Source organism: Myiozetetes cayanensis, unplaced genomic scaffold, assembly GCF_022539395.1.
Source record: "Myiozetetes cayanensis isolate MyiCay16 unplaced genomic scaffold, myiCay2020 scf663, whole genome shotgun sequence".
NCBI lineage: Eukaryota > Metazoa > Chordata > Aves > Passeriformes > Tyrannidae > Myiozetetes > Myiozetetes cayanensis.
Window position 1 is genome coordinate 3,492 of NW_026087924.1, and position 22,418 is coordinate 25,909.

The 22,418-nt window shown below is 53.9% G+C and overlaps 2 protein-coding genes across 3 annotated transcripts; both read left to right on the forward strand.

Annotated features, from left to right (window-relative positions):
* Nucleotides 1–688: 688 nt before the first annotated feature.
* On the forward strand, nt 689–22,363 carry LOC126651551 (protein EFR3 homolog B-like; the record flags this gene model as incomplete). Its single annotated transcript, XM_050337486.1, has 9 exons — nt 689–855; nt 5,029–5,178; nt 7,256–7,390; nt 9,426–9,504; nt 12,333–12,468; nt 16,417–16,635; nt 19,006–19,117; nt 19,783–19,834; nt 21,138–22,363. Coding segments are annotated over 9 exons (1,443 nt in total), but the record flags the coding sequence as incomplete, so codon positions are not given.
* Nucleotides 956–4,241, forward strand: LOC126651550 (uncharacterized). 2 transcript variants are annotated; one of them, XM_050337485.1, is made up of 2 exons: nt 956–2,460; nt 2,500–4,241. In XM_050337485.1, the coding sequence occupies exons 1-2, from the start codon at nt 1,070–1,072 to the stop codon at nt 2,537–2,539; spliced, it is 1,431 nt and encodes a 476-aa protein (XP_050193442.1). In that variant the 5' UTR covers nt 956–1,069; the 3' UTR covers nt 2,540–4,241. The 2 variants fall into 2 exon arrangements, with proteins under 2 accessions (XP_050193442.1, XP_050193441.1); XM_050337484.1 differs by having other exon boundaries at nt 956–2,357.
* Nucleotides 22,364–22,418: the final 55 nt, after the last annotated feature.

Genomic DNA, 22,418 nt, shown 5'->3' on the forward strand with positions numbered 1-22,418 from the left:
AGGGGGGGATCTCCAGTGGGAACCATTCCCACACGGCCGGGCATTCCCAGCGATCCATTGGGAAGTGCCAGGGATATTCCCGGAGGGGGGAGGGGGTGACATCTCCCTGCTTCCCGAAATTCCCTAAATTTTTGGGATCTCTGGGATGCTGGGGGGGTTTGGATCATCCCCAGGAGGATCTGGATCTCCAGGGGGGGATCTCCCGTAGGACTCAACATTCCCACATGGCCGGGCATTCCCGGTGCCATCCCCATGATCCACCGGGAAGTGCCAGGGATATTCCCGAAGAGGGGAGGGGGTGACACTTCCCTGCTTCCCGAAATTCCCTAAATTCTTGGGGTCTCAGGGATGCTGGGGGTGGGTTGGATCACCCCTAGGAGGGTCTGGATCTCCAGGGGGGATCTCCAGTGGGAACCATTCCCACACAGCCGGGCATTCCTGGTGCTATCCCCATGATCCACCGGGAAGCGCCAGGGATATTCCCGAAGAGGGGAGGGGGTGACACTTCCCTAAATTCCCTTTTCTGGGATCTCTGGGATGCTGGGGGGTTTGGATCACCCCTAGGAGGGTCTGGATCTCCAGGGGGGGATCTCCCGTAGGACTCAACATTCCCCCAGGGCCGGGCATTCCCAGCCCCGCCCTCCCCGCGGGAATTCCCGGCTGGGTTTTTGGGGGATGTCGGGGATGAAATTCCCGGTTTTTTTGTGGTTTTTTTTCCTCTTTCCCCACGCAGTTCGTGAAGTTCGCGAACATCGAGGAGGACACTCCCTCGTACCACCGCAGCTACGACTTCTTCGTGTGCCGCTTCAGCGAGATGTGCCACTCGTGCCACCCCGACCCCGCCGTGCGCGCCGGGTCCGCCCCGCCCGCCGCCATTCCAACCGGGAATGCACCGGGAACAGCCCCGGAGCGGGGGAGGAGGAGGAGGAGGGGGTTATCCCGGGGAAAAGAGGGATCAGGAGGGGGGTTTTACAGCCTCCAGAATTCCCCAGTTCTCAGGGAAGAAGGGTCAGGAGGAGAGGGAATATTGGAAGCGATTCCCGCCTGGAAAGGGCTGTCAGGCACTGGAATGAACTTCCCAGGGCAGGGCTGGATTCCCAATCCCTGCAGGGATTCCCAATCCCTGTGGATGTGGCACTTGTGGATCCTGCAATCCTGGGGGAGGAAAGTTCGGGATCTTTGCTCCAAGGCATGGAGGGCACGGAGCTTTTCCAGGAAAAGGGATGGGATCAGGGAAGGGGCTGGAGCAGCGGGAATGAGGAGGGAGCTGGGAAAGCTCATCCCAGGGAAAAAGAGGGATCAGGAGGGGGATTTTCCCGCTCCAGAATTCCCCAGTTCCCAGGGAAGAAGGGATAAGGAGGAGAGGGAATATTGGGAGCGATTCCCGCCTGGAAAGGGCTGTCAGGAACTGGGAATGGTGGGATCCCAGCCCTGCAGGGATTCCCGATCCCTGTGGATCCTGGGAGTGGTTGGGATCCTCACTCCAAGGCATGGAGGGGCTGGAATGTTTCCAGGGAAGGGGCTGGAGCAGCAGGAATGGCTGAGGGAAGATGGGAAGGGGCTCATCCCAGGGAAAAAGAGGGATCAGGAGGGAGCTTTTCCAGCCTCCCCAATTCCCAGGGAAGAAGGGGCAGGAGGAGAGGGAATATTGGGAACGATTCCCACCTGGAAAGGGCTGTCAGGCACTGGGAATGGTGGAATTCCTCATCCCTGCAGGGATTCCCAGTTGAGGATCCTGCAATCCTGGGGGAGGAAAGTTCGGGATCTTTGCTCCAAGGCATGGAGGGCACGGAGCTTTTCCAGGGAAGGGGTTGGAGCAGCGGGAATGGCGGAGGGAGATGGAAAGGGGCTCATCCCGGGGAAAAGAGGGATTAGGAGGGAGATTTTCCAGCTGCAGAATTCCCCAGTTCCCAGGGAAGAAGGGATAAGGAGGAGAGGGAATATTGGGAGCAATTCCCGCCTGGAAAGGGCTGTCAGGCACTGGGAGTGCTGGGATTCCTCATCCCTGCAGGGATTCCCAATCCCTGTGGATGTGGCACTTGTGGATCCTGCAATCCTGGGGGGGAAAGTTTGGGATCTTTGCTCCAAGACATGGAGGGCACGGAGCTTTTCCAGGGAAGGGGCTGGAGCAGCGGGAATGGCTGAGGGAGCTGGGAAGGGGCTCATCCCAGGGAAAAAGAGGGATCAGGAGGGAGATTTTCCAGCTCCAGAATTCCCCAATTCCCAGGGAAGAAGGGCCAGGAGGAGAGGGAATATTGGGAAGAATTCCCACATGGAAAGGGTTTCCAGGCCTTCTTTGGAAGTGGTGGAGTCAGATGGGATATTGGGAATGATTCCCACATGGAAGGGGTTTCCAGGCCTTGGAAATGCTGGGTGGGATATTGGGAAGATTCCAGGCCCTGGAAGTGGTGGATTCAGCTGGGATATTGGGAATGATTCCCACATGGAAGGGGTTTCCAGGCCTTGGAATGCTGGAGTGGGATATTGGGAAGATTCCAGGCCCTGGAATTGGTGGATTCAGCTGGGATATTGGGAATGATTCCCACCTGGAAAGGGTTTCCAGGCCCTTGGAATTGGTGGAGTCGCCATTCCCGAGGGGATTCCCAATCCCTGTGGATTTGGCCCTTGGGCTGGGGGCGCTTCCTGGAGATCCTGGAGATCCCTGGATCTGGGAATGGGGCCCGGGACGGGAGTTCAGGTTTTGGGAATGTCCCTCTGGAGCCATTCCCGGAGTTCCTGCGGAGCACCAACCCCCCAGGGTTTGTCATTCCCGAGGGATTCCCATCCCTGAGGATCAACCCTTCCTTTTTCCAAGTGGGGCTGGGAATTCTTTCCTCAAAAAGGGGGAATAAGGTGGGAAAAGAATCCCAATTTTTCCCTCCATCTCCAGGGATGGCTCCGGAAAAACCGGAGACTGGAATTAGGGAGGAGCTGATTCCAGCTGGGAATTCTGGAATTCCAGACTGGGAATCCCCACAACTGGCGATTTTTGGGAATCCAGGGGCTCAGGAAGCGCTTTGAGGGTATTTTTTCCCTCCTATCCCAAAGTTTTCCCGTGGGAAAAACGGCTTTGGAGCCCTTGGGAATGAGGGAAAGCCGGGAACAACATTCCCAGGGGGAAGGCAGGGAATGCTGGTGCTGCTTGTGCATCCCAGGGATTCTTGGGATGGCAAAATCCTGGAATATTTGAGTGGGAATGGCCTTAAAGCTCATCCCATTCCAACTTCCCACCATCCTGGATTTCTCCCATGTGGAATCCAACCCCTTGGATGCTCCCAGGGGTTGGAATATCCTGGATTTTTCTCTCTCCTGGGTAATTTTGGGATCCCAAATCAGGATCCAGGGGCTCAGGAATTTTTGGGAATATTTGGGGGAAGTGGCTTAAAACTCATCCCATTCCATTCCCGATGCTCTCCCAGCATCCCAGATTTCTCCTGCAGGGAATCCACCCCTTGGATGCTCCCAGGGGTTGGAATATTCCAGATTTCTCTCTCTCTCCTGGGTAATTTTGGGATCCCAAATGGGGATCCAGGGCTCAGGAATTTTTGGGAATATTTGGGCAGGAATGGCCTTAAAGTTCATCCCATTCCCACCTTCCACCATCCCAGATTTCTCCCACGGGGAATCCACCCCTTGGATGCTCCCAGGGGTTGGAATATCCCAGATTTCCCTCTCTCTCCTGGGTAATTTTGGGATCCCAAATCAGGATCCAGGGGCTCAGGAATTTCTGGGAATATTTGGGCGGAAAGTGGCTTAAAACTCATCCCATTCCATTCCTGATGCTCTTCCACCATCCTGGATTTCTCCTGCAGGGAATCCACCCCTTGGATGCTCCCAGGGGTTGGAATATCCCGGATTTCTCTCTTCCCTGGGTAAATTTGGGATCCCAAATGGGGATCCAGGGGCTCAGGAATTTTTGGGAATATTTGGGTGGGAAGGGCCTTAAAGTTCATCCCATTCCCACTTCCCACCATCCCAGATTTCTCCCATGGGGAATCCACCCCTTGGAGTCTCCCAGGGGTTGGAATATCCCAGATTTTTCTCTCTCCTGGGTAATTTTGGGATCCCAAATCGGGATCCAGAGGCTCAGGAATTTTTGGGAATATTTGGGTGGGAAGGGCTTTAAAACTCATCCCATTCCCACCATCCTGGATTTCTCCCACGGGGAATCCAACCCTTTGGATGCTCCCAGGGGGTGGAATATCCTGGATTTCCCATTCCCCTGGGTGATCTGGGATGGGTTTCCCGGCAGGATCCGGATGTCTGGGTTGGAATATCCCGGATTTCCCGTTCCCCTGGATGATTTGGGATCCATTTTCCCGTCAGGATCCGGATGTAGGGGTTGGAATATCCGGGATTTCCCGTTCCCCTGGGTGATCTGGGATGGGTTTTCCCGGCAGGATCCGGATGTAGGGTTGGAATATCCGGGATTTCCCGTTCCCCTGGATGATTTGGGATCCATTTTCCCGGCAGGATCCGGATGTAGGGATTGGAATATCCGGGATTTCCCATTCCCCTGGGTGATCTGGGCTGGGTTTTCCCGGCAGGATCCGGATGTCTAGGGTTGGAATATCCGGGATTTCCCGTTCCCCTGGGTGATCTGGGATGGGTTTTCCCATCAGGATCCGGATGTAGGGATTGGAATATCCAGGATTTCCCGTTCCCCTGGATGATTTGGGATCCGTTTTCCCGGCAGGATCCGGATGTCTGGGATCAGGAGCCTGCAGGGGTTGGAATATCTGGGATTTCCCATTCCCCTGGATGATCTGGGATGGGTTTTCCCAGCAGGATCCGGGATGTAGGGGTTGGAATATCCGGGATTTCCCATTCCCCTGGGTGATTTGGGATGGGTTTTCCCGGCAGGATCCGGATGTCTGGGATCAAGGGGCTGCAGGGTTGGAATATCCGGGATTTCCCGTTCCCCTGGGTGATCTGGGCTGGGTTTTCCCGGCAGGATCCGGATGTCTGGGTTGGAATATCCGGGATTTCCCGTTCCCCTGGGTGATTTGGGATCCGTTTTCCCGGCAGGATCCGGATGTCTGGGATCAAGGGGCTGCAGGGGGTGGTGAGGAAGACGGTGAATGACGAGCTCCAGGCCAACATTTGGGATCCCCAGCACATGGATAAGATCGTCCCTTCCCTGCTCTTCAACCTCCAGCACGCCCAGGAGCCGGAAAGGTGGGAATAACCACCCTGGGAAGAGGGGAAAGGGCGGGAATTCCTGCCTGGGAGGAGGGGAAAGGGCGGGAATTCCTCCTGGGAATAGGGGAAGGGATGGGAATTCCAGCCTGGGAAGAGGGAAAAGGGCAGGAATTCCTCCTGGGAAGAGGAAAGGAATTCCCACCTAAGGGGAAGGAATTCCTCCTGGGAAGTGGGGAAGGGATGGGAATTCCCACCTAAGGGGCAGGAATTCCCACCTGGGAAGAGGGGAAAAGGCAGGAATTCCTCGTGGGAAGAGGGGAAGGGCAGGAATTCCCACCTAAGGGGAAGGAATTCCTCCTGGGAAGCAGGGAAGAGGTGGGAATTCCAGCCTGGGAAGAGGGGAAGCAGGGAAGGGGTGGGAATTCCAGCCTGGGAAGAGGGGAAAGGGGCGGGAATTCCCACCTAAGGGGCAGGAATTCCCGCCTGGGAAGCAGGGAAGGGGTGGGAATTCCAGCCTGGGAAGAGGGAAAAGGGCAGGAATTCCTCCTGGGAAGCAGGGGAAGGGCAGGAATTCCCACCTAAGGGGAAGGAATTCCTCACCTGGGAAGAGGGGAAAGGGCAGGAATTCCCACCTAAGGGGAAGGAATTCCTGCCTGGGAAGCAGGGAAGGGGTGGGAATTCCAGCCTGGGAAGAGGGAAGGGGCAGGGTCCCTCTTCCAGTTTTTCCAGGCCCTTCTCCTGGGTTCTCCACGATCCCTGTCCCAGATTTTCCAAGGTTCCTGTCCCAGTTTTTCCAGGCCCCTTTCCCAGTTTTTCCAGTCCCTCTCCCAGTTTTTCCAGGCCTCTGTCCCAGATTTTCCAAGGCCCCTCTCCCAAGTTTTTCCAGGCCACCCCTCTCCCAGTTTTTCCAGGCCCCTTTCCCAGTTTTTCCAGCCCCTTTCCCAGTTTTTCCAGGTTTCCCTCTCCCAGTTTTTCCAGTCCCTCTCCCAGTTTTTCCAGCCCCTCTCCCAGTTTTTCCAGTCCCTCTCCCAGTTTTTCCAGATCCCTCTCCCAGGTTTTCCAGGTTCCTGTCCCAGTTTTTCCAGCCCCTTTCCCAGTTTTTCCAGACCCTCTCCCAGTTTTTCCAGTCCCTCTCCCAGTTTTTCCAAGGTCCCTCTCCCAGGTTCCCCTTTCCCAGGTTTTCCAGGTCCCTGTCCCAGTTTTTCCAGGCCCCTCTCCCAGTTTTTCCAGCCCCTTTCCCAGTTTTTCCAGGCCCTCTCCCAGGTTTTCCAAGCCCCTCTCCCAGTTTTTCCAGGTCCCTGTCCCAGTTTTTCCAGGTCCCTCTCCCAGTTTTTCCAGCCCCTTTCCCAGTTTTTCCAGGACCCTCTCCCAGTTTTTCCAGGCCCCTCTCCCAGTTTTTCCAGTCCCTCTCCCAGTTTTTCCAGGCCCTCTCCCAGTTTTTCCAAGCCCCCTCTCCCAGTTTTTCCAGGTCCCTCTCCCAGTTTTTCCAGGTCCCTCTCTCAGTTTTTCCAGGCCCCTCTCCCAGGTTTTCCAGGTCCCTCCCCCAGTTTTTCCAAGATCCCTTTCACAGATTTTCCAAGGTTCCTGTCCCAGTTTTTCCAGGCCACTCTCCCAGGTTTTCCAGGCCCCTCTCTCAGTTTTTCCAGGCCCCTCTCCCATTTTTTCCAAGCTCCCTCTCCCATCTTTCCCCTCCCCTGTCCGTATTTTCCAGCTGTTCCCCATCCCCGGTTCTGGGGGGTCGGAAGGAGCGGGAGTTCCCTCTCCCAGCTTTCCCTCTCCCAGATTTCCCTCTCCCAGTTTTTCCAGCCCCTCTTCCAGTTTTTCCAGCTCCCTCTCCCAGTTTTTCCAGCCCCTTTCCCAGTTTTTCCAGCCCCTCTCCCAGATTTTCCAGGTCCCTCTGGGTATTTTCCAGGTCCCTCTCCCAGTTTTTCCAGCCCCTTTCCCAGTTTTTCCAGGTCCCTCTGGGTATTTTCCAGCCGTTCCCCGTCCCCGGTCCCGGGTGCTCAGAAGGAGCGGGAGTTCCCTCTCCCAGCTTTCCCTCTCCCAGATTTCCCTCTCCCAGTTTTTCCAGCCCCTCTCCCAGATTTTCCAGGTCCCTCTGGGTATTTTCCAGCCGTTCCCCATCCCCAGTTCCGGGGGCTCGGAAGGAGCGGGAGGTTCCAGCGGATCTGGCCGAGCGGTGCCTGCGGGAGCTGCTGGCGAGGGCGGCCTTCGGAAACATCAAAAACGCCCTCACCCCCGTCCTGCTGTGAGTCCTCATTCCCAACATTCCCAAAATCTGCATCCTGCTTCCCAAACACATCAAAAACGCCCTCACCCCCGTCCTGCTGTGAGTTCTGAGTCCTGAAATCCATCTCCTCCTTCCCAAAATCCACCTCCTGCTTCCCAAACACATCCAGAACGCCCTCACCCCCGTCCTGCTGTGAGTCCTGAGACCCAACATTCCCCAAAATCTGCATCCTGCTTCCCAAAAACATCAAAAATGCCCTCACCCCCGTCCTGCTGTGAGTCCTCATTCCCAACATTCCCAAAATCCATCTCCTCCTTCCCAAAAACATCAAAAACGCCCTCACCCCCGTCCTGCTGTGAGTCCTGAGGCCCAACATTCCCAAAATCCACCTCCTGCTTCCCAAAAACATCCAGAACGCCCTCACCCCCGTCCTGCTGGGAGTTGTGAGGCCCAACATTCCCAAAATCCATCTCCTCATTCCCAAACACATCAAAAACGCCCTCACCCCCGTCCTGCTGGGAGTCCTCATTCCCAACATTCCCCAAAATCCACCTCCTCATTCCCAAAAACATCAAAAACGCCCTCACCCCCGTCCTGCTGGGAGTTCTGAGGCCCAACATTCCCCAAAATCCACCTCCTGCTTCCCAAACACATCCAGAACGCCCTCACCCCCGTCCTGCTGGGAGTCCTGAGTCCTGAAATCCACCTCCTCATTCCCAAAATCCATCTCCTCATTCCCAAATTCCACCTCCTCATGCCCAAAATCCACCTCCTCATTCCCAAACACATCCAGAACACCCTCACCCCCGTCCTGCTGGGAGTCCTGAGTCCTGAAATCCATCTCCTCCTTCCCAAAATCCACCTCCTCATTCCCAAAATTCCAGCTCCTCCTTCCCAAAATCCACCTCCTCATTCCCAAATTCCACCTCCTGAATCCCCAATTCCACCTCCTGCTTCCCAAAATCCACCTTCTCCTTCCCAAAAACATCAAAAACGCCCTCACCCCCGTCCTGCTGGGAGTTCTGAGGCCCAGAATTCCAAATCCCACCTCCTCATTCCCAAAATCCACCTCCTGCTTCCCAAAATCCACCTCCTCATTCCCAAAATCCACCTCCTGCTTCCCAAAATCCACCTCCTCATTCCCAAACACATCCAGAACACCCTCACCCCCGTCCTGCTGGGAGTCCTGAGTCCTGAAATCCATCTCCTCATGCCCAAAATCCACCTCCTCATTCCCAAATTCCACCTCCTACTTCCCAAAATCCACCTTCTGCTTCCCAAAATCCACCTCCTGCTGCCCAGAATTCCCAGATTCCACCTCCTGCTTCCCAAAATTCCACCTCCTGCTTCCACAGAATCCAGGTCCTGCTTCCAAATTTCACCTCCTGCTTCCCCAAATTCCACCTCCTGCTTCCAAATTCCACCTCCTGCTTCCCAAAATTCCACCTCCTACTTCCCAAAATTCCACCTCCTGCTTCCCAAAATTCCACCTCCTACTTCCCCAAATTTCACCTCCTACTTCCCAAAATTCCACCTCCTACTTCCCAAAATTCCACCTCCTGCTTCCCAGAAATTCCCATCCTGCTTCCTGAAATTCCTCGTCCTGCTTCCCAAACTTCTGAATCCTGGATCCCAAACTTCTCACTCCTGCATCCCAAAATCCTTTGGGGTGAATCCTTTGCTTCCCAACAATCCTTTGCCCTGCATCCCAAAAATCCTTTCCCCTCCATCCCAAAAACCCGAGTCCTCCATCCCAAAATCCTTTCCCCTCCATCCCAAAATCCTTTCCCCTCCATCCCAAAATCCTTTGCCCTCCATCCCAAAATCCTTTGCCCTCCATCCCCACAATCCCATTCCCGCATCCCAAACTTTGACCCCATGGAAAACCCCGGGAAGCCGCCCTGGATCCGGCTGGAGCTCCCCCCCCTTTCCCCTTGGATTCCAACCTTCATTCCAAGCCCCCTTTTCCCAGTTTTGCTTTGTTTTGTTTTGTTTTCCCTGGGATTCCCTGGGATTCCCGACCCTTTTCCCGGCGTTCCCGGCTCTCCCGCAGGCACCTGGATAACCATTCCCTCTGGGAGCCCAAGGTGTTTGCCACCGGCTGCTTCCGGATCATCATGTACTCCATCCAGGTGAGGAGCCTGGGAAGGGGGAACAGTGGGAAAACTCCGGGATATTCCGGAGCCTCCGGGAATTCGGGACCATTCCCACATCCCGGGAATGCCATTCCAAGTGTCTTTTCCCAAGGGAAGTTGGGAATGAGAAGGAGTGAAGGGCATGGGAAGGGGAAAAAGTGGGAAAACTCTGGGATATTCCAGAGCCTCTGGGAATTTGGGACCATTCCCACATCATTCCCACTTCCTGGGAATGCCATTCCAAGTGGTTTCCCCCGCCCCTGGGGAAGTTGGGAATGAGAAGGAGTGAAGGGCACAGGAAGGGGGAAAAAGTGGGAAAAATCCAGGATATTCCAGAGCCTCCAGGAAGTTGGGACCATTCCCACATCATTCCCACATCCTGGGAATGCCATTCCAAGTGGTTTTCCCCCCTGGGGAAGTTGGGAATGAATGGCACGGGAAGGGGAAAAAGTGGGAAAATTCTGGGATATTCTGGAGCCTCTGGGAATTCAGAGCCATTCCCACATCCTGGGAATGCCATTCCAAGTGGTTTCTCCCCCCAGGGGAAAGTTGGGAATGAGAGGGAATGAACGTCATGGGAAGGGGAAAAAGTGGGAAAATTTTGGGATGTTCCAGAGCCTCTGGGAATTCAGGGCCATTCCCACTTCCTGGGAATGCCATTCCAAGTGGTTTCCCCCGCCCCGGGGTAATTTGGGAATGAGAGGGAATGAATGGCACGGGAAGGGGAAAAAGTGGGAAAATTCTGGGATGTTCCAGAGCCTCTGGGAATTTGGGGCCATTCCCACATCCTGGGAATGCCATTCCAAGTGGTTTTCCCCCGGGGGAAGTTGGGAATGAGAGGGAGGAGGGGGGAGCTGGGAATCCTGAAAGGGAATCCTGAGCCAGGTTTTTTTGGGGGGGATGAGGGGGAAAAAAAAGAGTGGGAGCCCTGGGAAAAGCAGGAATCCAAATCCCAGTTTTTCCCGGGAAAATGGCTCCAAGGTCTGGCTGAATTCTGGAGAACAGGCTTCCCTCGGGATTTGGGAAGGGTTATTCCCATTGTTTTCCCTTTGGATTCAGCCCATTCCTGCCTGGAAAACTCTGATCCCCCCTCCCCTGCTCCCATTCCTGGTTTTTGATCCTAGAAAGTCTCGAAATCCCTGGAAATCACTCCCAGATGGTCTCAAATCCCATTGGAATTGTCAGGTTGCAGAGCCCCTGGAATTCCTGCTGCGTTTGGGAATCCCTGGCAGGAATCAAACCCTTTTTCCCTGGAATCCCCTGGATCCATTCTCCCCATTCCCACGGATTTACACAACCCTTTGGATCATTTTTCCCATGGAAAGGTCTTGATTAGTTGGGGAGAACGGGATTCCCTCGGGATTTGGGAAGGGTTATTCCCGCTGTTTTCCCTTTGGATTCAGCCCCATTCCTGCCTGGAGAGCTCTGATCCCCCCTCCCCTGATCCCATTCCCGGTTTTTAATCCTGAAAAGTTCCCAAATCCCTGAAAATCACTCCCAGATTGTCTGAAATCCCGTTGGAATTGTCAGGTTGCAGAGCCCCTGGAATTCCTGCTGTGTTTGGGAATCCCTGACAGGAATCCCTGAATTCCTACCTGGAATCCCCTGGATCCATTCTCCCCATTCCCACGGATTTCTACAACTCCTGGGATCATTTTTCCCATGGGAAGGGAAACAGGCTTCCCTAACTATTTTGGGAAGGGTTATTCCCGTTGTTTTCCCTTTGGATTCAGCCCATTCCTGCCTGGAAAACTCTGATCCCCCCTCCCCTGCTCCCATTCCTGGTTTTTGATCCTAGAAAGTTCCCAAATCCCTGAAAATCGCTCCCAGATTGTCTCAAATCCCGTTGGAATTGTGATCCCACATGCCCCTGGAATTCCTGCTGCGTTTGGGAATCCTGCAGGAATCAATCCCTACCTGGAATCCCCTGGATCCATTCTCCCCATTCCCATGGATTTCACAACTCCTGGGATCATTTTTTCCATGGAAAGTTGCTCAGTTCTGGAGAACAGGCTGCCCTAACTATTTTGGGAAGGGTTATTCCCGTTGTTTTCCCTTTGGATTCAGCCCATTCCTGCCTGGAGAGCTCTGATCCGCTCCCTCTGCTCCCATTCCTGGTTTTTAATCCTGAAAAGTTCCCAAATCCCTGAAAATCGCTCCCAGATTGTCCAAAATCCCATTGGAATTGTGATCCCACACTGCCCCTGGAATTCCTGCTGCGTTTTTGGGAATCCCTGAATTCCTACCTGGAATCCCCAGGATCAATTCTCCCCATTCCCACGGATTTCTACAACTCCTGGGATCATTTTTCCCGGGAAAACGGCTCTGAGGTCTGGCTCAGTTGAGAACAGGCTTCCCTCGGGATTTGGGAAGGGTTATTCCCGTTGTTTTCCCTTTGGATTCAGCCCCATTCCTGCCTGGAGAGCTCTGAGCTCCTCCCATTCCTGCTTTTTGATCCCAGAAAGTCCCCAAATCCCTGGAAATCACTCCCAGATTGCCTAAAATCCCGTTGGAATTGTGATCCCACACTGCCCCTGGAATTCCTGCTGCGTTTGGGAATCTCTGGCAGGAATCCCTGAATTCCTGCCTGGAATCCCCAGGATCCATTCTCCCCATTCCCAGGGATTTCCCCTCTCCCTTTGGACCATTTTTCCCGGGAAAACCCCCCCTCCCATTCCCACCCCCCATTTCATCCCTCCTCCAAACACCCTTTTTTATCCCGGATTTCCTCCTCGGGGATGGGGGAAAAAACCAACGCTGGGATTCATCCCTTGGGATCCTTCTCCTTCCCAACATCATTCCCGCTGCTTTCCCGCTTTTCCCAGCCTCAGCATTCCCACCTGGTGATCCAGCAGCTGCTGGGACACCTGGATGCCAACAGCCGGAGCGCGGCTCCCGTCCGGGCGGGAATCGTCCAGGTGCTGTCGGAAGCGGCCGCCATCGCCGCCTCCGGATCCGTGGGTCAGCATTCCAGGGAAAACCCGGGAAAAGGGGATGGGAATTTGAAAGGGGGATGGGAATTTGAAAGGGGGGGATGGGAATTTGAAAGGGGGATATGGGAATTTGAAAAAGGGGGATGGGAATTTGAAAAGGGGGATGGGAATTTGAAAAGGGGATGGGAATTTGAAAAAGGGGGATGAGGGAATTTGAAAGGGGATGGGAATTTGAAAGGGGGGTGGGAATTTGAAAAAGGGGGATGGGAATTTGAAAGGGGGATGGGAATTTGAAGGGGGATGGGAATTTGAAAGGGGGGTGGGAATTTGAAAAGGGGGATGGGAATTTGAAAGGGGATGGAATTTGAAAAGGGGGATGGGAATTTGAAAGGGGGATGGGAATTTGAAAAGGGGATGGGAATTTGAAAAGGGGGGATGGGAATTTGAAAAAGGGGGATGGGAATTTGAAAAAGGGGGATGGGAATTTGAAAGGGGGATGGGAATTTGAAAAAGGGGGATGGGAATTTGAAAGGGGATGGGAATTTGAAAGGGGGATGGGAATTTGAAAAGGGGATGGGAATTTGAAAGGGGATGGGAATTTGAAAAGGGGGATGGGAATTTGAAAAGGGGATGGGAATTTGAAAAAGGGGATGGGAATTTGAAAAGGGGATGGGAATTTGAAAGGGGGATGGGAATTTGAAAGGGGATGGGAATTTGAAAAAGGGGATGGGAATTTGAAAGGGGGATGGGAATTTGAAAAGGGGATGGGAATTTGAAAGGGGATGGGAATTTGAAAAGGGGATGGGAATTTGAAAGGGGGATGGAATTTGAAAGGGGATGGGAATTTGAAAAGGGGGATGGGAATTTGAAAGGGGGATGGGAATTTGAAGAGGGGATGGGAATTTGAAAAGGGGATGGGAATTTGAAAAGGGATGGGAATTTGAAAAAGGGGATGGGAATTTGAAAAAGGGGATGGGAATTTGAAAAGGGGATGGGAATTTGAAAAAGGGGATGGGAATTTGAAAAGGGGATGGGAATTTGAAAAAGGGGATGGGAATTTGAAAGGGGGATGGGAATTTGAAAAGGGGATGGGAATTTGAAAGGGGATGGGAATTTGAAAAGGGGGATGGGAATTTGAAAAGGGGATGGGAATTTGAAAAAGGGGATGGGAATTTGAAAGGGGATGGAATTTGAAAGGGGATGGGAATTTGAAAAAGGGGATGGGAATTTGAAAAGGGGATGGGAATTTGAAAGGGGGATGGGAATTTGAAAGGGGGATGGGAATTCCTGGGAATGCGCCAGGATGCCGAATTCCTGAGGTGCTGGTGGAGGGCTCCTCCGTGGGATGGTGGGAGTGGATGGAGGGTGGGAATTCCCGCTTGGGAGGAGGGGGAAAGGGATTTTGGGGTTTGGGGGGGGGAAAGTGGGAATTGCAGGTTTGGTGGGGGAAAAAGGGGGAATTTCGGGGATTTGGATTTTCAGGGATTGGGTGGGGGAAAAAGTGGGATTTCAGGTTTGTGGGGGGAAAAAGTGGGAATTTCAGGGGTTTGGTGGGGAAAACAGGAATTGCAGGGGTTTGGGGGAAAGTGGGATTCCGAGTTGGATTTTCAGGGATTTGGTGGAGGAAAAAGTAGGATTTTCCATTTGGGATGAGAGGGAAAAGGGGATTCAGGGGTTTGGTGGAGGAAAAGTGGATTTTCAGGATTTGGATTTTCAGGGATTTGGTGGGGGAAAAGTGGGAATTTCAGGGATTTGGTGGGGAAAAGTGGGAATTTCAGGGGTTTGGTGGAGGAAAAGTGGGAATTTCAGGGGTTTGGGGGGAAAAGGGGATTTTGGGGCTTTGGTGGGGGGAGAAAGTGGGAATTTCAGGGATTTGGATTTTCAGGGATTTGGTGGGGGAAAAGGGGGAATTCCAGGGATTTGGTTGGGGATTTTGGAATATCTTTTGAGATGAGGGGAAAAAAGTGGGATTTTTAGGGATTTGGTGGGGAAAAAAGTGAGATTTTCCAGGATTTGGATTTTCAGGGATTTGGTGGGGAAAAAGTGGGAATTTCAGGGATTTGGTGGGGGGAAAAGTGGGAATTGCAGGGATTTGGTTGGGGATTTTGGAATATCTTTTGGGATGAGGGGGAAAAAGTGGGATTTTGAGGGATTTGGCAGGGAAAAAAGTGGGATTTCCCGAGGATTTGGATTTTCAGGGATTTGGTGGGGGAAAAAGTGGGATTTTCCATTTGGGATGAGGGGGGAAAAAAGTGGGATTTTGGGGGGTTTGGGGGGAAAAGTGGGAATTGCAGGGGTTTGGTGGGGGAAAAAGTGGGAATTTCAGGGATTTGGTGGGGGAAAAAGTGGGAATTTCGGGGGTTTGGAGGGGGAAAAGTGGGAATTTCGGGGATTTGGTGGGGGAAAAAGTGGGATTTTGAGGGATTTGGTTGGAAAAAAGTGGGATTTTCAGGGGTTTCGATTTTCAGGGATTGGGGGGTAAAAAAGTGGGATTTTCCATTTGGGATGACGGGGGGGAAAAAGTGGGAATTTGGGGGGGGGAAAGTGGGATTTTGAGGGGATTTGGTGGGGAAAAAAGTGGGATTTTGAGGGATTTGGTGGCTACTCCAGAGGGACTTTTCCCTTCTTATCTTGGATATGTGGGAGCTGCGAATCCCACCCTGGAATATTTCGGGAATGAGATGCTGGGGAATCCAAACAGAGGGTGCTTTGACCCTGGAATTCTGGATTTAACCCCCTCCCTCATCCCAAAATCTCCTGATGAGATCCATCACCACTAGATTCCCACTTTTCCCCTGGAATTCTGAATCCCCTCTGGATTTATCCCATCCCAGAATGTCCTGCTCAGACCCTTCCCCAACAGATTCCCAAGGTCTGAGGGTCCTTTTCCCCTGGAATTCTGACTCCCCCTGGAATTTATCCCACCCCACAGTGCCTTTATGAGACCCCTCCCCCCCCATCCCCATTTTCCCTGGAATTCTGACTCCCCCTGGAATTTAACCCCTTTCATTATCCCAGAGTCTCCTGCTGAGACCCTTCCCCACCAGATTCCCACTTTTCCCCTGGAATTCTGATTTAATCCCTTCCTTTATCCCAGAATCTCCTGCTCAGACCCCTCCCCCCCCATCCCCATTTCCCCTGGAATTCTGAATTCCCTCAGGATTTATCCTGTCCCTCATCCCACAGTCTCCTGATGAGATTCCCAAAGTCTGAGGGTCCTTTTCCCCTGGAATTCTGACTCCCCCTGGAATTTAACCCATCCCAGAATGTCCTGCTCAGACCCTTCCCCACCAGATTCCCAAGGTCTGAGAGTCCTTTTCCCCTGGAATTCTGACTCCCCTCGGGATTTATCCCTGTCCCTCATCCCAGAGTCTCCTGCTGAGACCCTTCCCCACCAGCCCCATTTTCCCTGGAATTCTGAATCCCCTCAGGATTTATCCCACCCCACAGTGCCCTCATGGGACCCTTCCCCACCAGAATCCCAAGGTCTGAGGGTCCTTTTCCCCTGGAATTCTGACTCCCCCTGGAATTTAACCCATCCCAGAATGTTCTGCTAAGACCCTCCCCCCATCCCCATTTCCCCTGGAATTCTGGATCCCCCTGGGATTTATCCCTGTCCCTCATCCCAGAGTCTCCTGCTCAGACCCTTCCCCACCAGATCCCCAAGGTCTGAGGGTCCTTTTCCCCTGGAATTCTGAATCCCGCTGGAATTTCTCCCCCCCCACAGTGCCTTTACGAGACCCCTCCCCCGCCCCCCATCCCGATTTCCCCTGGAATTCTGAATCCCCTCAGGCTTTAAACCCATCCCTGATCCCACAGTGTCCTGAGGAGATTCCCAAGGTCTGAGAGTCCTTTTCCCCTGGAATTCTGACTCCCGCTGGAATTTCTCCCACCCCACAGTGCCTTTACGAGACCCCTCCCCCCCATCCCGATTTCCCCTGGAATTCTGACTCCCCGGGATGGTTTTCCTGCTCAGGCCCCACGGTGCTGGAGGTTTTCAACACCCTCCTGCGGCAGCTGCGCCTCAGCATCGACTACGCCCTCACCGGCACCTACGACGGAGCCGGGATTGGAGCCGGGATTGGATCCGGGATCAGCCCCGGGATGGGCTCTGGGATGGGCTCCGGGATGGGCTCCAGGATCATCAAGGAGCAGGAGGAGAGGATGTTCCAGGAGGCCGTCATCAAAACCATCGGTGTGGGAGCGTCCCCCTTCCCGGCAGAGATCCCGGGGATTTGGGGGTTGTTTTTTTTTTTGGGATGAGGGGAAAAGGCGGGATTTGGTCACTGAGAGGGTATCCCGGGTTTTGGAGGGAGAGGGGTCTGGGATCTGAGGGGTTTGGGTTTGGGAATGGGGGAGGAAGGGAGGAGAGGGTGGGAAGGAGGGGCTGGATCCAGGGATTTGGTGGTTCTGGAGTGGGAGGGGTTGGAGTCAGGGATTGGAATCTCCCGGCTGGAGCTGTGGGATGGGTTGGAATCCCTGAGGAAGGGAAGGAAAGGTGGGAAGGAGGTGCTGGATCCAGGGATTTGGCAGCTCCAGAGTAGGAAGGGTTGGAATCAGGGATTGGAATCTCCCAGCTGGAGCTGTGGGATGGGAAGGGCCATTCCTGCTTTTCCTGGGCTGGAATCCCTGAGGGAAGGAGTGAAAGAAAGGAGGGAATGGGACTCTGAATCCAAGGATTTGGCAGCTTCCAGCTGGAGCTGTGGGATGGGAAGGGACATTCCTGCTTTTCCTGGTTTGGGAACCCTGAGGGGAGGAGGTGCTGAATCCAGGGATTCACCAGTCCCAAAATAGGAGGGGTTGGGAGCAGGGATTGGAATCTCCCAACTGGAGCTGTGGGATGGGTTGGGATCTCTGAGGAGGAGAAGGAAAAGAGGGAAGGAGGTGCTGGATCCAAGGATTTGGTGGTTCTGGAGTAGGAAGGGTTGAGAGCAGGGATTGGAATCTCCCAGCTGGAGCTGTGGGATGGGAAGGGACATTGCTGCTTTTCCTGGGTTGGGAAACCTGAGGAAAGGAGGGAAGGAGGCGCTGAATCCAAGGATTTGGCAGTCCCAAAATAGGAGGGGTTGGAATCAGGGATTGGCTGGAATTCCCAGCTGGAATTGCCCCTCCTGGGAGAGGGATTTTGGTGGGTCTGGAATCACCCTGGAGGTGAAGATGTGGATGGGGATCTGCAGGGACATTCCTGCTTTTCCTGGCTTGGGAACCCTGAGGGAAGTAGGGTCTGGATCCAGGGATTTGGCAGCTCCAGAGTAGGAAGGGTTGGAATCAGGGATTGGCTGGAATTCCCAGCTGGAGCTGTGGGATGGGAAGGGCCCTTCCTGCTTTTCCTGGGCTGGAATCCCTGAGGGAAGTAGGCTCTGGATCCAGGGATTTGGCAGCTCCAGAGTAGGAAGGGTTGGAATCAGGGATTGGAATCTCCCAGCTGGAGCTGTGGGATGGGTTGGGATCCCTGAGGAGGAGAAGGAAAAGAGGGAAGGAGGTGCTGGATCCAAGGATTTGGCAACTCCAGGATGGGAAGGGTTGGGAGCAGGGATTGGAATCTCCCAGCTGGAGCTGTGGGATGGGTTGGGATCTCTGAGGAGGAGAAGGAAAAGAGGGAAGGAGGTGCTGGATCCAAGGATTTGGCAGCTCCCAGCTGGAGCTGTGGGATGGGAAGGGACATTCCTGATTTTCCTGGCTTGGAATCCCTGAGGAAGGGAAGGAAAGGTGGGAAAGAGGGCAGGGAAGGGTTGGAATGAGGGACTGGCATCTCCCAGCTGGAATTGCCCCTCCTGGGAGAGGGATTTTGGCGGGTCTGGAATCACCCTGGAGGTGAAGATGTGGATGAGGATCTGCAGGAACATTCCTGCTTTTCCTGGCTTGGGAACCCTGAGGGAAGGAGGGAAGCAGGTGCTGGATCCAGGGATTCACCAGTCCCAAAATAGGAAGGGTTGGAATCAGGGATTGGAATCTCCCAGCTGGAGCTGTGGGATGGGAAGGGCCATTCCTGCTTTTCCTGGGCTGGAATCCCTGAGGGAAGGAGGTGCTGAATCCAAGGATTTGGCAGCTCCAGAGTAGGAAGGGTTGGAGTCAGGGATTGGCTGGAATTCCCAGCTGGAATTGTCCCTCCTGGGAGAGGGATTTTGGTGGATCTGGAGGGAGAAGGTTCCTGTGGGTGGGATCTGCAGGGACATTCCTGCTTTTCCTGGGTTGGGAAACCTGAGGGAAGTAGGCTCTGGATCCAGGGATTTGGCAGTCCCAAAATAGGAGGGGTTATAATCAGGGATTGGCAGCTCCCAGCTGGAGCTGTGGGATGGGTTGGGATCTCTGAGGAGGAGAAGGAAAAGAGGGAAGTAGGCTCTCGATCCAGGGATTTGGCAGCTCCAGAGTAGAAAGGGTTGGGAGCAGGGATTGGAATCTCCCAGCTGGAGCTGTGGGATGGGAAGGAAGGGCCATTCCTGCTTTTCCTGGGCTGGAATCCCTGAGGAAAGGAGGGAAGGGGGCTCTGAATCCTGCTCCCTGCTCCCCCTGGAATCGATCCAGGCAGGAATTCCTCATTCCCGGGGCATTCCCACATCCACAGGCTCGTTTGCCAGCACGCTGCCCACGTACCAGCAGTCGGAGGTGATGGTGTTCATCATGAACAAGGTGCCCCTGCCCTGCTCCCAGCATTCCATGGAGCCGGGAAAAGACGGGTGAGGGGCGGATCCCGACCTTTCCCAACCCCCTCCCAGCTCCCAACATTCCTTTCCTTGGATTTGGATTTTATTCTCTGGGAAAACGGTTCTGAATTCTTGGTTGGTTGGGGAGAACAGGCTTCCCTCGGGATTTGGGAAGGGTTATTCCCGTTGTTTTCCCTTTGGATTCAGCCCATTCCTGCCTGGAAAACTCTGATCCCCCCTCCCCTGCTCCCATTCCTGGTTTTTGATCCTAGAAAGTCTCGAAATCCCTGGAAATCACTCCCAGATGGTCTAAAATCCCGTTGGAATTGTGATCCCACACTGCCCCTGGAATTCCTGCTGTGTTTGGGAATCCCTGACAGGAATCAAACCCTTTTTCCCTGGAATCCCCTGGATCAATTCTCCCCATTCCCACGGATTTACACAACCCTTTGGATCATTTTTCCCATGGAAAGGTCTTGATTGGTTGGGGAGAACAGGATTCCCTCGGGATTTGGGAAGGGTTGTTCCCGTTGTTTTCCCTTTGGATTCAGCCCATTTCTACCTGGATCTGCTCCCTCTGCTCCCATTCCCGGTTTTTATTCCCATAAAATGCCCCAAATGCCCCAAAGTTGAGGGATTCCCAGGATGTCTGAAATCTCCCTGGCAGGAGATCCATGGATTTGTGTCTGTCCCTGCAGGGAGAACCGGAACCGCCTGACCCAGATCATGCTCCTCAAATCCCTGCTCCAGGTAGGAATTCCATGGGATCCCGTGGGATAAATCCCTCAGAAACTGCTCCAGGTAGGAATTCCATGGGATCCCGTGGGATAAATCCCTCAGAAACTGCTCCAGGTAGGAATTCCATGGGATCCCGTGGGATAAATCCCTCAGGGACTGCTCCAGGTAGGAATTCCATGGGATCCCGTGGGATAAATCCCTCAGGGACTGCTCCAGGTAGGAATTCCATGGGATCCCGTGGGATAAATCCCTCAGGAACTGCTCCAGGTAGGAATCCATAAATTCCCATGGGATCAGTCCCTCAGGATCCGCTCCAGGTGCACATTCCATGGGGTGAATCCCTCAGAAACTGCTCCAGGTGGGAATCCAGAGATTCCCATGGGATCAGTCCCTCAGGAGCTGCTCCAGGTAGGAATTCCATGGGATCCTGTGGGATAAATCCCTCAGGAACTGCTCCAAGTAGGAATACACCCCATTCCCATGGGATCAGTCCCTCAGGAACTGCTCCAGGGGCGCATTCCATGGGGTGAATCCCTCAGGAATGGCTGCAGGTGGGAATCCAGAGATTCCATGGGATCAGTCCCTCGGGAACCACTCCAGGTGCCCATTCCATGGGGTGAATCCCTCAGGAATGGCTCCAGGTAGGAATCCAGAGATTCCATGGAATCAGTCCCTCAGGAGCTGCTCCAGGTGCACATTCCAAGGGGTGAATCCCTCAGGAACCGCTCCAGGTGCCCATTCCATGGGATCAGTCCCTCAGGAACAGCTCCAGGGGCCCATTCCATGGGGTCAGTCCCTCAGGAACTGCTCCAGGTAGGAATCCAGAGATTCCTATGGGATCAGTCCCTCAGGGACTGCTCCAGGTCCATATTCCATGGGGTGAATCCCTCAGGATCCTCTCCAGGTTCCTTTCCCATGGGATCAGTCCCTCAGGAACTGCTCCAGTCCCACATTCCATGGGGTGAATCCCTCAGGACCCATTCTGGGTTCCTTTTCCATGGGGTGAATCCCTCAGGATCCTCTCCAGGTGCACATTCCATGGGGTGAATCCCTCAGGATCCATTCTGGGTTCCTTTTCCATGGGGTGAATCCCTCAGGATCTGCTCCAGGATCCTCTCCAGGTGCACATTCCATGGGGTGAATCCCTCAGGATCCACTCCAGTCCCACATTCCATGGGGTGAATCCCTCAGGAGCTGCTCCAGGCCCACATTCCAAGGGGTGAATCCCTCAGGTCCTTCCCTTCCGGAGGATCCCGAGCCGCGTTTTATCCGCCATTCCGAGCGACACCATTCCGTTTTTCCTCGGAATCCGCAGGTGTCGGTGGGATTCCAGTGCAGTAACATGCTCACAGCTCTGCCCAGCGCATTCCTGGACCGGCTGCTCTCCGCTGCCCTCCTGGAAGATCCCGAAATCCGCCTCTTTGTCCTGGAGATCCTCATCAGCTTCATCGACCGCCACGGCAACCGCCACAAGTTCTCCCCCATCAGGTCATTCCCGGGGGGGTTTCCCGGGAATCCTGAGCAGTGGGATTGGGATGGGAGCGCTGGCTGGATAATTGATGCTCCAGGAGAATTTCTGGGATGGGATCTGGTCAGGAATGTCGGTGATTCAGGAGGATTTCTGGAATGGTTTAATCCTGGAAATCCTGGGTTCTGGACTGGGAGCACTGGCAGGAATGTTGGTGATCCAGGAGGATTTCTGGGATGATTCCATCCTGGAGATCCTGGGATCTGGACTGGGAGCACTGGCAGGAATGTCAGTGGTCCAGGAGGATTTCTGGAATGGTTTAATCCTGGAAATCCTGGGATCTGGACTGGGAGCACTGGCAGGAATGTCGGTGATTCAGGAGGATTTCTGGGATGATTCCATCCTGGAGATCCTGGGATCTGGGCTGGGAGCACTGGCAGGAATGTTGGTGATCCAGGAGGATTTCTGGGATGATTCCATCCTGGAGATCCTGTGGAGCAGGATTGGGCTGGGAGCACTGTCAGGAATGTTGGTGATCCAGGAGAATTTCTGGGATGGGATCTGGGATCTGGGCTGGGAGCACTGGCAGGAATGTCAATGATCCAGGAGGATTTTGGGGATGGGATCTGGGCTGGGATCTGGGATGGAATGTCAGTGATCCAGGAGAATTTCTGGGATGGAAGCTGGGCTGGGAGCACTGGCAGGAATGTCAATGATCCAGGGAGATTTCTGGGATGGTTTAATCCTGGAAATCCTGGGATCTGGGCTGGGATCTGGTCAGGAATGTCAGTGATCCAGGAGAATTCCTGGGATGGTTCAATCCTGGAAATCCTGGGATCTGGGCTGAGAGCACTGGCAGGAATGTCAATGATCCAGGGAGATTTCTGGGATGATTCCATCCTGGAGATCCTGTGGAGCAGGATTGGGCTGGGAGCACTGGCAGGAATGTCAATGATCCAGGAGGATTTTGGGGATGGGATCTGGGCTGGGATCTGGGATGGAATGTCAGTGATCCAGGAGAATTTCTGGGATGGGATCTGGGATCTGGGCTGGGAGCGCTGGCAGTAAAATTGATGATCCAGGAGAATTTCTGGGATGGTTTAATCCTGGAAATCCTGGGATCTGGGG

What these genes read in the sequence shown, in the direction of transcription:
- LOC126651550 (XM_050337484.1), top strand. Translation starts at nt 1,070, where the DNA reads ATGAACTTCCCAGGGCAGGGCTGGATTCCCAATCCCTGCAGGGATTCC. An exon ending in CACATGGAAGGGGTTTCCAG is followed by an intron (nt 2,358 to 2,499) that starts GCCTTGGAAATG and finishes GGAAGATTCCAG; the next exon opens with GCCCTGGAATTGGTGGATTC.